At 49.6% G+C, this 15000-nt stretch overlaps 4 protein-coding genes across 9 annotated transcripts in view; 3 read left to right on the top strand and 1 right to left on the bottom strand.

The window, feature by feature from the left end:
• Positions 1-651, top strand: part of LOC113023505 (calpain-2 catalytic subunit-like) — a 12543-nt gene extending 11892 nt beyond the window's left edge. For all 3 annotated transcript variants that reach the window (XM_026169566.1, XM_026169568.1, XM_026169567.1), the window contains 2 exons: positions 339-397; positions 479-651. In XM_026169566.1, the coding sequence (XP_026025351.1) occupies positions 339-397; positions 479-502 (83 nt within the window). In that variant the 3' untranslated portion in view covers positions 503-651. The remainder of the gene's footprint in view (positions 1-338; positions 398-478) is intronic.
• A 721-nt stretch (positions 652-1372) lies between these two features.
• On the top strand, positions 1373-12080 carry LOC113023503 (calpain-1 catalytic subunit-like). 3 transcript variants are annotated; one of them, XM_026169565.1, is made up of 22 exons: positions 1373-1498; positions 2454-2694; positions 2792-2861; positions 5315-5433; positions 5572-5705; positions 5861-6029; positions 6209-6292; positions 7363-7448; positions 7524-7598; positions 7672-7832; positions 9104-9273; positions 9352-9363; positions 9442-9653; positions 9733-9772; positions 9844-9909; positions 9990-10047; positions 10132-10196; positions 10283-10351; positions 10658-10736; positions 10810-10923; positions 11011-11069; positions 11773-12080. In XM_026169565.1, the coding sequence occupies exons 2-22, from the start codon at positions 2455-2457 to the stop codon at positions 11797-11799; spliced, it is 2109 nt and encodes a 702-aa protein (XP_026025350.1). In that variant the 5' UTR covers positions 1373-1498; position 2454; the 3' UTR covers positions 11800-12080. The 3 variants fall into 3 exon arrangements, 2 of the variants coding, with proteins under 2 accessions (XP_026025350.1, XP_026025349.1); XM_026169564.1 differs by lacking the exon at positions 1373-1498 and adding an exon at positions 2242-2326; XR_003272585.1 differs by lacking the exons at positions 1373-1498; positions 10810-10923; positions 11011-11069; positions 11773-12080 and adding exons at positions 2239-2326; positions 10481-10542 and having other exon boundaries at positions 10658-10722.
• Positions 12081-12229: 149 nt separating this feature from the next.
• On the bottom strand, positions 12230-13155 carry mrps28 (mitochondrial ribosomal protein S28). The gene has a single exon (XM_026169610.1). It carries the CDS (start codon positions 13081-13083, stop codon positions 12562-12564), a length of 522 nt encoding a protein of 173 aa, XP_026025395.1. The 5' UTR covers positions 13084-13155; the 3' UTR covers positions 12230-12561.
• Positions 13112-15000, top strand: part of LOC113023518 (SDE2 telomere maintenance homolog (S. pombe)) — a 7197-nt gene continuing 5308 nt past the window's right edge. Inside the window, exon 1 of one of the 2 annotated variants that reach the window (XM_026169586.1) lies at positions 13112-13174. Coding sequence is in view for 1 of the 2 variants with exons in the window: in XM_026169585.1 (XP_026025370.1) it covers positions 13741-13845 (105 nt within the window). In the remaining variant the exon portion in view is untranslated. Of the gene's footprint in view, positions 13175-13457; positions 13846-15000 lie in introns of those variants that run through there. The other variant, XM_026169585.1, reaches the window with a different exon arrangement.

Here is a 15000-nt window from a genome sequence, read left to right as displayed (position 1 = left end):
GTGAGTTGGCGCTTCGCTGCTAACGAGCTCAGAGAGGTCAGTCAGTCAGTGGGGGAGTCAGTCTGTGGGAGGTCAGTCAGTGGGGGAGTCAGTGAGATAAGGAGTTCTTATTGGAGGACCACGGATTGGAGGGCGTGTCTAAGCTCCGTGAGATGTTTGGAGCTTTGTGACCTCCCTCAGGTAGGAGGAGTTCTGCAGGGCGTTGGAGGCTATCACAGGTCTCAGTGACTAGCGGTTAGCTTGCCGGCCCATGACGTCTCGCTGCATCTCTCTGAGTTTTAACTTTCCCTCTGTGCTGTGACCTTTAAACTTTAACGTGTGATGGTCTTCCTCCACAGAGGTCTTTACGAAGCTCGACACTAAGGGCAGCGGTTTCATTGAGCTCGACTTCCAGCAGGTGAGACGTATGATGCGGTGACGTGTATGTGTCAGTGTGAGCGCAGAGGCTGACGACGACCATGTCTTCTTCTTCTTGCAGTGGTTAAACTTCGCCATGATCTGAGCCGCAGCCTCAGTGGTTACTGCACCACGCCTTCTTCGCCGTTTACTGGCCGCCTCACTTCCTGTCACCGCTCCTGTTTTATATGCATGGTTTAGTTTCTACACTAACTTACTGACATGTAAAGTCAATAAATTCTCCAAACCTGGAAACTGTGTTCGTGTTTTACTAATGATCAACCTGTAACTGGCCACGCCCCCGTGTGTCGGTGCTTCACAGTGAAAATGGTGAAGCTGCTCTTGAACAGACGCCTGCCGTGAACATTTCATTTTGTGCGGTGTTTCCTGAGGCTGACGCAGGCCGGAGCTCAGTTTCATTTCATAATTAGATCAGCAGCTGTGAGAGGTCAACATCTGGCCGCAGGTGACTCGGCTCCTCCTCACACTCACAGATCGAGCAGGTGACCCGCTCCACAACAAAAACATCCGAGTCAGAAAGTGTCTGAGCTCATCATAGGTCAAAGTCTACGTCATTACGAGAGGCAGCAGGTGGAGTGTCTGGACCAATATTTGAGCTCCCTGATGATGTCACAGTGACGGTCTGAAACATGAAAACAGATACAAGCTTTGGTGCACAGGTGTCACAAAAACAGCAAAGCTTAACAGACTGACGTCCCGAGGCGCCCAGCAAGTGCTCCACAGCACGGCCTCCATGAAGCAGCACATACTGCAGCCTGATTGGCTGCTAAAAGCAGTGATCGATTAGTGATTGGTGATCTTCTCAGATCCTTGTGTTCTTCCTGCAGGGTCACATGTATGTGACATCATCACTGCAGATCAATAATTCAGAGAAGCATCAGCCTAGTGCAAACACAGCCACTTCCTGTTAGAATGACTGATCACGTGACACGCGCGCGCGCACACACGCACACGGCGATGTAGCCCCGCCCCTCCCGCCGGGCGGGGCGCGGTGCTGCAGCTCAGCATCTTCAGCAGCATCCAGGACCCGGTGCAGACCACATCCCGGAGCAGGACACAGAGGAGCTCCACACGGGTGCAGGTGAGCCTGGAGCTGGGACCGAACCGGGCTGAGCCGATCCCTGTCGGTCCCAATGTTTTTTCCGTTTCCGGTTTGATCAGCTGATTTCTCCGTTTTTGCGCTGATTCAAGAAAACTGATTACATCATTGCGTCGCTGGACCAATCAGAAGCCCCAAAGCTGCGTGTAGATTCAGACAGAAACAAGAACAAAATCAGCTGTTTACCGTTAATGACGTCACGGCTCCTGTCACGAACGGCAGAAATATTATGACGCGATCACAATTAACGGGGTTGATGCAGAAAGTCCTCAGCCCAAAGGCATGACGGGAAAACGTGTTCCTCAGCTGAGTTGAGACAAACCATCCGGTCCTCTGATCGATCAGCTGTGATGAGTCCGCAACTCTTTGAACTCACACAGCTCACACAGGTGTGTCCTCACCTGTGTGAGCTGTGTCGTCCTTACATGATTTTTGTGGTGTTCTATCACAGCGTACTGATTGATTGGTTGATTTTTGTCTGAAACAAGAGCAGGTGTGCTGATGGTCCTGCCTGAGGGCTCCTGCTGTGAAGCTTCAGTTCAGTCGAGTCAGTTTCATATGTTTTATTTATACGTGATCAGTCGCCTCTAAGTACTTTGTACTGTAAGATAAAGACAATAATACAGAGAAAAAAACCCAACAGTCATATGAGCAAGCACTTTGGCGACAGTGGGAAGGAAAAACTCCCTTTTAACAGGAAGAAACCTCCAGCAGAACCAGGCTCAGGGAGGGGCGGGGCCATCTTCAAACTGTAGGAGAGGGAAACAGAAGTGTTTACATGATGAAGGTCACCTGGGGTTTGTTTACAGGGTCAGTAGAAAAATTCAGCATCAGTTTTACTTCCTATCAGCCGTGAGCCTGCCAGACAGACTCCGGTACAAACCTGCTTTCCTCTGCTCTGATTGGCTGCTCAAAGTTCTGATGTGTTCTGGCTCAGGATGTTTACAGGCGTGTCTGAGCGGATCCAGATGGACCGGGCCCGAGCTGCGGGTCTGGGTTCGGTCCAGCAGGCCGTGCGCTACCTGAACCAGGATTTCGAGGCCCTGAGGCAGGACTGCCTGCAGAACAGGACCCTGTTTGAGGACCCGATGTTCCCCGCAGAACCCGGCTCGCTCGGCTTCAAGGAGCTCGCCCCGTTCACGGCCAAAACCAGAGGAGTGGAGTGGAAGAGGCCGACGGTGAGCCTCCACACACACACACACACACACACACACACACACACACACACACACACACACACACACTCTCATACCTGCATCTGATTGGCTGTTCCAGGAACTGACACGAAACCCTCAGTTCATTGTGGGCGGAGCCACCAGGACCGACATCTGTCAGGGCGCTCTGGGTAAGTCATGTGACCTCTCACAGGTTATCTGTCCAGGTTTAACATACTGCTACTTATCTGGCGGTTATTAAGAAGTTGTCAGAGAAGCTTTCCGACAGTCATGGAGGCAGTTATCAGGTAGTTATTGGTGCAATAATTGGTGCAGTTATCGAGCGGTTATATGCAGCTGTGGCTGAATGAACTTTAGTATCAGCGCTGGAATAAAAACTCCGCATCAAACCCAAAATCAGCTGCTGACTCTGTCCTGACCCGCCAGCTCAGATTAGCACTTTTTGTTTGCTTTGACGCCGTCACAGAGACGCTTATATGCAAACATCCTTATTTTCATTGTCAGAGCTCCCAGTTTGCACTGGAACAGGCTCAACCGGTCTGGTATGCAGTGTGAGTCGGCGGTTGGAACTTTCCAGTAAATCAGGTGTGTGATTCTTAGAACCACACACAGAAACCTGCACTTCCTGTTCCTCCAGTACCTTCTCCTGAACTCCAGGAAACTGTTTAGCACCGCAGAACCTTGTGGGCCTCTTGTTTAGGTGGTTCTCGATGCTGGTTGGTTAACCACACTGACCTGTGCATGTGTGGTTTGTTGTTCATTAACAAGCCAGTCATCCTGAAACTGTGTTTCTGCTTTGAACAAACGTTATTCAGCACATGCAGCACTTCGGCAGTCATGTGATTCAGGCTCCGCCTCTTTCATGTAAACGTGCTGGTGGTTCGATCAATGAACTCCAGGCTGATTGATCCAGCTGATCATATACATACATACAGTTAAGAGTTGTGTTACACTCCTCTGTCTCTTCGGTCAGCTGAGGCCATCATAACTCTGCATCTGTGAAAACAGGAAGTAAACCAGGTCCTCACAAACAGGCAACACCAGCATGTGTGTATGAGTCAACAGACTGGTCTCTGTGTGTCTCTCACACACAGGACTCCACCCAGCTGACTCACTGTGTGTGTGTGTGTGTGTGTTGAACTGGACAGGAATGATCGGTATGAACCCTCCACCCCTGGCCGCTGGTGGGAGGAGCTCAGGGTTATTTTCGATGCTTTGGCTCCGCCTGCTGGAGGCAGAGAAGCACTTTATAATAACAGGGGACTCAGACTGAGTGACAACTAAACAGTAATAATGGATCAATAACAAAAACAATCAGCATTAACGTTCCACTGCGCTGCTTATTGATCCCTAAAAGCAACTCACAGAGATAAACAGGAAGTGGACAAAATACCAGAAACACTTGCAGGGCTACGAGCCTGGCTCTGGCGATCCTCAGTCTTTACTTCAGTTTTGAGTTTGTTTACTTCCTGTCATGTGACCACTGCTTACCAGCTGTAACTCGTCCCTGTGTGGATCCATTTTGGTTCAGTTCTAATGTTTTTGTCTAAAGTCAAAACTTTTGGCAATTCCAGCTCCGCGCGAATTTATTTATTTCAGAATTCCCCATGTTTTTAGTTACCATGGTTACCCTGCTCCACTAATGCCGGGGCAGCAGCGGTTAACAGGCCGTCTTCATCACTCAACAACCAGGCGCTCAGCTTCGGTCTCACCTGCCTCTACTGTGTGTGTGTGTGTGTGTGTGTGTGTGTGTGTGTGTGTGTGTGTGTGTGTGTGTGTGTGTGTGTGTCCACCAGCAGAACACCTAAAAGCTCTGATTTAAGCCAGACAAACATCCTGAAACACGCCGCATTCAAACATAACGTGAATGTCAACGATGATTCCGATTCAATGGACTGAAGCTAAGAATCACTCTTACTGATCTCTGAGGTCGGGGTCGATCATCCAGTCAGACCTTCCTGAAACACAGGCAGGTGTGCCACCTGTGGTCGGCTCTGAGGTGTCTTTCTCTCGCTCGTTGTGGACTCGCTCAGGCCCAGTCTCCATCCAAGCCTTGAAAAAATAAGATGAGCGAAGGGGTTGTTTATTTGGTTTAACCCTTAACCTTTTAATTAAGAGCTTAAAATATTGTCTAAGCTTCACCTGTTTCCAGGTGTAAACCAGGTGAACACGAAGAATGTGATGAACATATTTCCTGAAGTAGAGTTTGATGTTACGGGATGTACTTGAAAGCAGCACTCTGACCTGTATTGATCTGTGAACACTGGACGCCCGTCCATTAGCCGGAACCATTAGCAGCTTAATGTACTGTTAGGATTTAGCTTAGCATTAGAGTCCCGAGAGACCGTCAGAAGAATGTCGACAAACACTTCCCAAACTCATCATCATCGTCCAGAGTCATGCTGATCTGATGTGAGCTCAGCGCTCCCAGCAGCTCTTTACCTGAATATGGTGATGTAACCACAGACCGCCTGCAGAGGGCGCTGCCTCTCCATTCAGGTTTGTCCAATCAGATCAGATTAAAAAGAATAAGCAGAGGCTGCAGCTTCACTTCATTCAGGCTGAAGTAACTTGTAAAAGAGGCTCAGGTGTGCACCTGTCTCACCTGTGCGTGCTCCTGCAGGTGACTGCTGGCTGCTGGCTGCGATTGGCTCGCTGACGCTGAACGAGCAGCTGCTGCATCGCGTTGTTCCTCACGGTCAGAGCTTCAGCCACCAATACGCCGGCATCTTCCACTTCCAGGTGAGACTTTCTGCACCGAGGCCACGCTCATTCACCTGTAAAACGTGCTTTGTGGACATGGTTTGAGTGCGGCTGGTGGTTGATGCTGGATGAGGACACACCTGTCACAGGTGACTGATTCTCCTTCTTGCTCTGCAGTTCTGGCAGTTTGGGCAGTGGGTGGACGTGGTGATCGACGACCGGCTGCCAGTCAAAGATGGCGAGCTGCTGTTCGTCCACTCGGCTGAAGGCACTGAGTTCTGGAGCGCTCTGCTGGAGAAGGCCTACGCCAAGTAAGACCCGCCCACCTACAAACAGGTGTTCATGTTTGTAGGTGTTTGTTTGTGGTTTCAGGTGCCGATCTCCAGCCTCGCCGGTTTCAACGCGATCCAGCACGGCATCTGCGGGTGAACTTTGTGTTTACTGCGTGTCTCTTGTTGTTTCTCAGGTTGAACGGGTCATACGAGGCGCTGTCCGGCGGCAGCACCACTGAGGGCTTCGAGGACTTTACGGGAGGCGTGTCAGAGATGTACGAGCTGAAGAAGGCACCCAAAGATCTTCATCGCATCATCAGTAAAGCGCTAGAAAGAGGCTCGCTGCTCGGCTGCTCCATCGACGTCAGTTACGTCTCCTTGGAGTCAAACACACAAAATGTCCCGCAGACTTTCAGCAAATCAGTGCAGGCGCTTGTTTCTGTTTCAGGAAGTGATGTCACAGGTTTTTCAGGTGTAATTATATGTGATGATGTGAAAACGGAGCGTTTGTCCACACTGATCAAACGAACTTCTGTCTTCAGATCACCAACAGCCTCGACATGGAGGCGGTCACCTTTAAGAAGCTTGTCAAAGGCCACGCCTACTCTGTGACAGGCCTCAGACAGGTGAGCTCAGCTGCGAGGTAAAAGTAACAAACTGTTACCTGAGAGTCATGTCAGCTCACCTCCCTACGTTTGAATAACACCAGAGTGTGATTTTTCACCACGTCACTGTCTAAGGAACAAACGGTGAAACGTTGGCTGTAATAACAAGGATCCAAATTAAAGTCATGCAAAATGAATATTTAATTTATTTCTTTCATTTGTCAGAAGGTTCAGTAACACGTGACTGGCTTCATGGTCAGAATCAGAATGACTTTATTTATCCTCAGGGGGCAGTTAGGATGGTTTGGGCGTTTTGGAGTTCAAGGACTAAATGTGTTGGTGGATTTCCAAAAAAAGCTCAAATCAATCCAAAGTGTGTTTGAGTCGATCTCTTCAGCAGCAGACGGCTCCAGATCACGAAATGATTGTAGGCCGGTCGCTTTGACAGCTCTAGGGATGAAATCCTGTGAAAAGTAGGAAGTAGATTCTGCAGCTTGTTGCAGGGCGTTGATGTGGTCGCTCTATTACGTTTCCTGGATGGGGCCGAAGCTCACGCTCGGCTCCTTTTTACTGACTTTTCTTCAGTTTTTATACAATCAGCCACATCTCGCAGCTGATCGACTTCCAGTTTAAACTGGATTTTAATCTTGTTGGTTGGATTTTAGATGTTTTAACTAACAAAGCTCAGTGTGTCAGCTGGTTCTTTACTATATTACACACTAATGGCTGTTGTAGTACACAGGCTAACAGGCATTTCATTCATTTTTGGGCTCTATCTGATAGATACAGTGAAGAGTGACAGAAAGCAGAGAGAGGGCAAAGGACCACGGGTCGGATTCGAACCCGGGCCGGTTGCCCACTCATCCCAGCGAGCCAAACCGGCGCCCAAAATGATGACCCTTTTTTATAAAGTTTTATTGAATCAGTTTTAGACCAAGAGACATCGAGTGTCCTTCATGCCTGCTGCCTGCTGCACTTTGCAAATCAGTTTCCCATTGGGGACAATAAAATTAGCATTGACCATTGTTTCTCAGGTGAACCGCTCAGTTTTAGATTTCCTCATTTGATCTCAGGTGTTTGTCCTCCTGTAGGTGGAGTACCGGCGCCAGCGCGAGCTGCTGATCCGGATCAGGAACCCCTGGGGTCAGGTGGAGTGGACCGGAGCATGGAGCGATAAGTGAGTGCTGCAGCTTGTCAGACTCTAAGTGGGAGGAGGAGAGCACGGAGAGTTTAACGTTTGTTGGTGTTTCAGCTCCTCGGAGTGGAACGCCATCGACTCGGCCGAGAAGGACGAGATGCTGTGTAAGATGGAGGACGGGGAGTTCTGGTATGTTTGCTCTGTGATGATGACTGTGGTGTCTTTAAAGGACGAAGATGTTCAAACGACTGTCGCTGTGCAGGATGTCATTCCAGGAGTTCCTGCGTCAGTTCTCCCGGCTGGAGATCTGCAATCTGACTCCAGACGCTCTGAGCCAGGACTCCACCAGCTTCTGGAACACCGCCACGTACGAGGGCAGCTGGAGGAGAGGGAGCACCGCCGGGGGCTGCAGGAACCACCCGAGTGAGGAGGGAGGGGCAGATACACCTCTTTTATACAAACATGGTGCCGTGCTCAAACTAGAACCAGTTCGACGCACGCCCACCAAGTCAGGACCTCTGATGTCAGTGACTGTGGGAGGGGCTACCAGTGATTGGCAGACCCAGCCAGACAACCTGTAATCCTGTATCATAGTTGGTTCTCAAAGCTGAGGAAATGCAGACTGGTTCTCCGAGGCTCGGCACCACGTTGGTGAAAAAGAGGTCTGAGTATGTCGCAGGGATTGTCTGGCTTGTGTGTGACGGGGGTGTGAAGAGTCTATGTAACATGTGAGCATGCGTGTAGGCGCAGCACCTGACGGCAGAGCAGAATGAAGAAGGTTTTGGAGTTGATAGAGACGGTCTAACGGGCTGCAGCCTTTGCAGTGTGTATTAAAAGGAGCAGTACCCTCATTGATCATGGCTCGAGTTGGGAGTTCGCCTTGTAATCAGAAGGTTGCCGGTTCGAGCAGTCGGACAGTCTCGGTCGTTGTGTCCTTGGGCAAGGCACTTCACCCGTTGCCTACTGGTGGTGGTCAGAGGGCCCGGTGGCGCCAGTGTCCGGCAGCCTCGCCTCTGTCAGTGCGCCCCAGGGTGGCTGTGGCTACAATGTAGCTCCATCACCAGTGTGTGGATGTGTGTGTGAACGGGTGGATGACTGGATATGTAAAGCGCTTTGGGGTCCTTAGGGACTCGTAAAGCGCTATACAAGTACAGGCCATTTACCATTGAAGCCTCGTCTCTTCAGTATTCCTGGTGTCTCAGATAATTTCTGCCTGCCTCACTACTCTGCGAAAAGTGAAGGGGGTTGACCCCAAAGGAGGACATCTACCCCTCTCGTCCCAGTCTCCGGACCATGGTCCGATGGCGAGGAAAGGTTAACAATTAGTTAGTGCAGGTGAGCCCAGGTGGCTCTGACTGTTGGCGTACCTTCAGGGTGGTGTGTTAGTGAGCGGGCCTGGACCCGACACAGTTTAAGTCAGTCCATCAGATTTTTACTGAGTCCCCAATCAGCATGAAAGTTTTTGTGCATCTTTATAATCTGGATTTTAGAGTTTCTCAAACCAACAGCGCTGCTCGGCGTGTTGATCACTGATAAGCAGATGCTACATGATGATCTTCAGGGGCTCAGCCGAACTTCTGTCCTGATCTAAGCGTCTAAAGAGAGAAGCGGAGGACCCAGCGTAGAGCCCGCGCTACACCTGACACCTGTGTGCGCCTTGGTTATAACTACATACTCGTGATGCTCTCCTGCAGACACCTTCTGGATCAACCCTCAGTATAAAATTTCCCTGCTAGAGGAGGACGATGATCCCGAAGATGAAGAAGCCGCCTGCAGCTTCTTGGTGGCGCTGATGCAAAAAGACCGCCGCCGCTACCGCCGCCAAGGCCAGGACATGCACACCATTGGCTTTGCCATCTATGAGGTCAGAGGTCAGAAAGGTGATGTTGTTATCACGCTGTATTTCTGCTGTTGGTGACGTTTCCTCTGTTCTCGTTCACAGATTCCTCAACAGGTGAGTCGCTCCGGTCCGTTTCACTTTTCCGTTTTTGTTTTAACTCGCTAACGGTGGCGGCGTTGGTCTGTCCCCCAGCACCGAGGCTGTCCCAGCGTTCACATGAAGAAGGACTTCTTCCTGCGTCAGTCCTCTTGCGCTCGCTCAGAGACCTTCATCAACCTGCGAGAGGTGAGCGGCAGGTTCCGCCTGCCGCCCGGCGAGTACCTGATTGTCCCGTCGACCTTTGAACCCTCGAAGGAGGCGGACTTTGTCCTGCGGGTATTCACAGAGAAGCAGTCTGAGAGCCAGTGAGTTCACCATGATCTATCTAGACACCTTTACTTATCAAAATAAAAGACCTCTCAGTGACAGTCTGTGACTCTGCAGGGAGATGGACGACGGCGTGGTGGCGAACTTTGATGAAGAGGTAAACAAACCAAACTGGCTGCTTTATGACTTTGTGTCTTTGGCCTTTGACCTTCCTGCTCTTCTCTGCAGGAGGAAGTGTCAGAGAGCGACATCGACGACTCCTTCAGGTCCATGTTCGCTCAGCTGTCTGGAGACGTGAGTTCATGAATTAAAACGTTCTTGGACTGAACGTGCAGAAACAGCGAGGACGTTCACTTCCTGTTTCCTCCCTGTAGGACATGGAGATCTCAGTGCGGGAGCTCAGGACCATCCTCAACAGAGTCGTGTCCAAACGTGAGTCTTCCTCAATCAGATGGAGGCTTCTGATTGGTCAGAGAGGTTGGCTCTGATGTGGTTGTGATCTGGTCTGGTTTGCAGACAGAGACCTGCAGACTGACGGCTTCAGCACGGAGTCCTGCAGAGCCATGGTCAGCCTCATGGACGTATCCTCGCCGCTCAGCACGTTGGACAGGTAAAGTTTGATGACTGATGTCTGAAATAAGACGTGTTGGCCTTGACTCGATCTCAGAAAGATGGCAGCGCTCGCCTCGGGCTGCTGGAGTTTCAGATCCTCTGGAACAAGATCAGGAAGTGGCTGGTGAGTGTGAACACCTGAAGCTCACAGGTGAAAGATATCGAGTTCATTTCAAACATAAAAACTTTATCTGTCATGAGACGGAGCACCGAGTCGCGTGTCCCTTCGATCGCTTTCCTCTTTTTCTTCCAGTCTGATTAGTTTAAGAAGTGGCCCCAAGTCTGAGCGATTGATTATCGGTGCTGGTCCATCAGGTCCTGGTTTTGTGGGTTTTAAATGTTTGGGTAACAAAATCTTCAATCCGATTGCTGATCGATCCGATCGATCCGATCGAGTCCTGCGATGACGAGTTTGGTTTCATGTTTTCAGGGAATCTTCAGAGAGTTCGATCTGGATAAATCTGGCTGCATGAATTCCTATGAGATGCGTCTGGCGCTGGAAAATGGCGGTAACTGAGTATTGCATTGTTACTGAGCGTGCTCTGTTGCATTAAACTGACCTGAGATCTGTCGCGTCCGCAGGCTTCAAACTGAACAACAAGCTGCATCAGATGCTGGTGGCTCGATACGCCGACAACGAGATCATCGACTTTGACAACTTCACCTGCTGCCTCGTCAAACTGGAGGCCATGTTCCGTAGGTTGATCATGTGACCGCGAGAACATGCACAATAAACCTTTTAACATTTTATTTGTCCTGAGCTGCTCCGTGTGTGTTTGTCAGGAACCTTCCAGCACCTGGACACAGACGGGACGGGCACCGTGGAGATGAACCTCATCGAGGTAAACCGTCTCTGAGCTCCACAAACACTGAGCTTAGACGCGCTCGAGTATCAGACCCATGTTAGTTTCATATGAGCGGAAGCAGGTCTTTGATATGTTGCCTGTAAGCATCAGTGTCCGTCAGGCCTGTGATGAGAATCATGTTTTGCATCATTTTTCTGTGTAAATACTGTTTTCGTATTTATGGACCTGTTATTCCATATGTGGACTATCTTCCATCTTCAGCGTACAGTCTATGTTTGTGGATCATTTTACAGGAAACGTTAGGGTCGCCTCCGGCTCTGTTTGGGAACCAGGAGGCGCAGAAAGGTGTTTAAGTGCACCTCCTGCCTCCAGTCTACATTTTATTTATTGTTTTTATAATAACAAATTTATTCTGCTGCGTAAACCAGATTACTGTGGACCGATCTTTTCATTGCTTGAGGAGCCGTGCATAAAGGATGCTTTGACTCAGTCAGATCTCTTGTAAGCCGATGATTTACGGTTCACGATTTGTCTGAGCCTCTGTGCCAGAGCGTAATTCTCACTCGCTCACATTAAAGCACAAACCTTTGAAAAATGACCCCCGCCTCCTTCCTGCGAGTCACGAGGATTTAGGACATGAATATGAATATAAATGTGATTATTACACAAAAATAAAAGTAAATAATCTGTCACATCAAACTTTAATCTCACAGACTGTCAATGTGTCTTCTCTCCTCAGTGGCTCTGTATGAGCATGTGCGGCTGAGTCACCTGAGCGTCAGAGCGCCTCCTCCAGGAAGAACCAGTCCATCACAGCTCTACTGCACTGAACTACACTGCAGTACTACTACTATACTACTGCAGTACTGCTACAGTAAAGCATGCAGCAGAAAGATATTAATCAGAGTACTCTGCAGCCTTATTCATATCCTGCATGATCACACACACAGGTATTGTAGCACACCTGTGCAGGTAGTAGTTTCTATAATCACGGGTCTTCCAGCTGTTGAATGGATGCTGGGAGAAAAATAAAGTAATTGATCAGCATCGTTGTGTCTGTTTCTCTGAGCTTCGCCTCGTTTCCTGTGTGAGGAGCTGCTGATGCTGCTCTTCCCCGACCTGAAGCTTTATCAGCTGACCTTTAACCTGCCATCTCACCTCAGTATTGCAGCTGTGTGAAACCGAGAGGAGTGAGCTGAACGTCGATCACACATTTATTTATTGCAGACATAAAGAAAACAGCTGCAATGATTTTTCCATGACAGACTTTTACAAACACACTGCATGTTATGACATCACAGTTCCGTGATTGGTTAGTTTCAGTGTTGATGATAACGAACAGTGACAGCAGCCATCAGCTCCAGCAATGTCACGTGACCGGGGTCAGGGGTCATTCAGCACAGTCAAACGTCACGTGATAAGAAAATCTGTTTAATTCAGTCCTTGTTTCGGGCCCTGCTGAGCCTCGGTGCGCACACGAACAACCAGAGTCCTCCACCCGTGGGCCACAGTCCACCTCGTTCCAGCCTCAGTCCCGGATCTGGTGCTCCCGTCCGTCCAGCGGGCCCAGCAGCACTGCCTGGGCCTCCAGCAGCGTGGTGTCGGTGCTGGCTCCCAGGAAGCGGGCGGTGAGCTCCATGTCCTGCAGCCGCAGACGGACCCTGGAGCCCGGCTGCAGGCCGTCGGCCCCGGCCGGCCGCTGACACACGCAGTGGAACTTCCCACCGAAGTCGATGTAGAGGTCGTCGCGGACCACCCGGAACACCCTGCCCACCACCACCGCGTCCTTGGCTGGGCCCATCTGGATCAGCGGGGACCGACGAAGCAGCGCAGCGAAGCTGAGCTCCGGATCCAAAGAGGAGGCCTTCGGCCCGGCCGCGTTGCTCTGTGTCTCCCGCCGGAGCACCTCCTGGTGGTCGAAGGCGGCGGAGAACCCGGAGATCGGGCTCTCGGCGGGGCCCGAGTCCGAGCTGAAGGAGTTCCGGAGGAACCGGGGGGAGAGCCGGACCCGATACCGGAGCCCCGACACGACCCTGCACAGCGCCGCCATGTTTACCGCACAACCGGAAGTTCTGTCTCCGCGCACTTCCTGTGAAGGCTGTAGAGGCAAAAGCGTCACGTGGTCCTCCAAAAAGCACTAAGTAGACTTTTATTTTCTACCCAACATTTTACACTTAAGTATACAGTGAGGTCAAATATCTTCCTCCTGGATCAAAGGTGCAAACTGTGAACAAAATAATGAACAAATTCAAATATGTAGCTATACAGAAATAAGTTAAACTAAGAATCAGTCCAACAGTGTTGTGCTTGAATAAAAGTAGAATAAGAAATAGAAAAGAATGAGAATAAATAAATACAATAGTGCAAAACTGAATTTTGCATGCTTTATAAATGAAACCAGACAAGATTTTAAAACCATAAAACATTCCCATGATGTAAAAGCAGTTCAAACTATAAACGTTCTGCTTGTTTGACCTCTCGCTTGTGTCTTTTACCTAATGCATGAAACTGAGACCATGAATCACGTTATTAGCTCACTAATTCGAATTGTTGTGGTGGCGTGACGTGGGCTCAGTGCACTCCGGATCAGCAGGTGGCGCTGTATATCATTGTACATCTGTACAGTAACAATGACGCGCGTTTTAAGTCAGAGAAGAAAAACTCAGCCAGTAAGAAGCGGAAGAGCTGCGCATGAGCGTTGTGCAACATGGAGGTGTCGGTGAGCGCTTTGGGCCGCAGAGGTTCTACCTGCGTGTTTCCGGTCGGTTCTGTGGTCAGGCACGTCCTGGACCGGCTCGTGCCGCTTCCGGAGGTGAGGCTGAGACGAATTATCCGGGATAACCAGGGTTAGCGTGAGTTAGCCCGGGTTAGGCGGTTTAAATGCACTCCGGGTATCAGTGTTAGCAGCTGCGCTAACGTTAGCATATAAAGTGTTTTGATGCATGCTTAATCTTCCAGGTAAGCACATCCCGCTCATCTGGACGTAGCGTCACTCATGTGGAAAAAGTCACCTGGAAAAGTGACGAAACGTTCCTCCCACTGAAACCGCTACGTCCAGGTGAACAGAATCAACCTGTCGGCGGTTAGCATATAAGCTATAAGGCTAAACTCGGCATTAACCTGTCCCAAACGAGGTCAGCACTGACAGTAACCTCAGGTTATATCCAGAGGAGGCCGAAGCAATCACGAGTTTAACCCTTTCACACATAGTGGTCACTACAGTGGACAGCTATTCAAAGGCCGTTTCCGTGTATTTGTGTCAGTGTTGATGGTGTACTTGCACATAAACAATATACACGGTGTGTATTGTTTATTCGTTTGTCAAATTCTTAAGTTAAAATGTTGTCCACTGAACCTCTTTGAAAAGTACATGTTTAAAAAATGAAGTTCAAAAATCATTTTTTCATTCCTAACGATGAATAAAAATCCTGATTGAGTTTGTCATAATTCATGCATGAAAGGGTGAATCACTTTTAGGGCTGCCACGATTAGTCGACTAGTCACGATTACGTCGACTATCAAAATCGTCGACGACTTTGAAGCTTTGTAAGATCCCAAAAGACGCAGGAATAAGTAGCAGGATTTAAGAGTGTAATAACGGACTGAAACAGAAGATGGCAGCACTGCATGTACAAGGATGCCAGCTGCCGTTAAACCCCGAAGAAGAAGAAGCTGTGTCCCAGAATTCATAGCGCACCCCAGCTCAGTTTCCAACAATGGCGGCAGCTAGTTAGTTTTAATATTACTCTTATTTCTGTGAAGGTTCTCAGTCATCCAGGTCATCGTAGTCAAAGGAGCTTGCAAAGAAAAGCGTCTGGACTTCTTTAAGTTGCTTGAAGACGTTTCACCTCTCATCCGAGAAGCTTCTTCAGTTCTAAGGTCAAATGGTGGAGAGTCCCAGATATAAACCTAGTGGGAGTGACCCCCCACAGAGGGACAAAAGGACCCCCTGATGATCCTCTAATCG

Source organism: Astatotilapia calliptera, chromosome 6 (assembly GCF_900246225.1).
Source record: "Astatotilapia calliptera chromosome 6, fAstCal1.2, whole genome shotgun sequence".
Classification (NCBI taxonomy): domain Eukaryota; kingdom Metazoa; phylum Chordata; class Actinopteri; order Cichliformes; family Cichlidae; genus Astatotilapia; species Astatotilapia calliptera.
The sequence above is the reverse complement of the archived record's forward strand: the minus strand, read 5'-3'. Positions and strand labels throughout refer to the sequence as shown.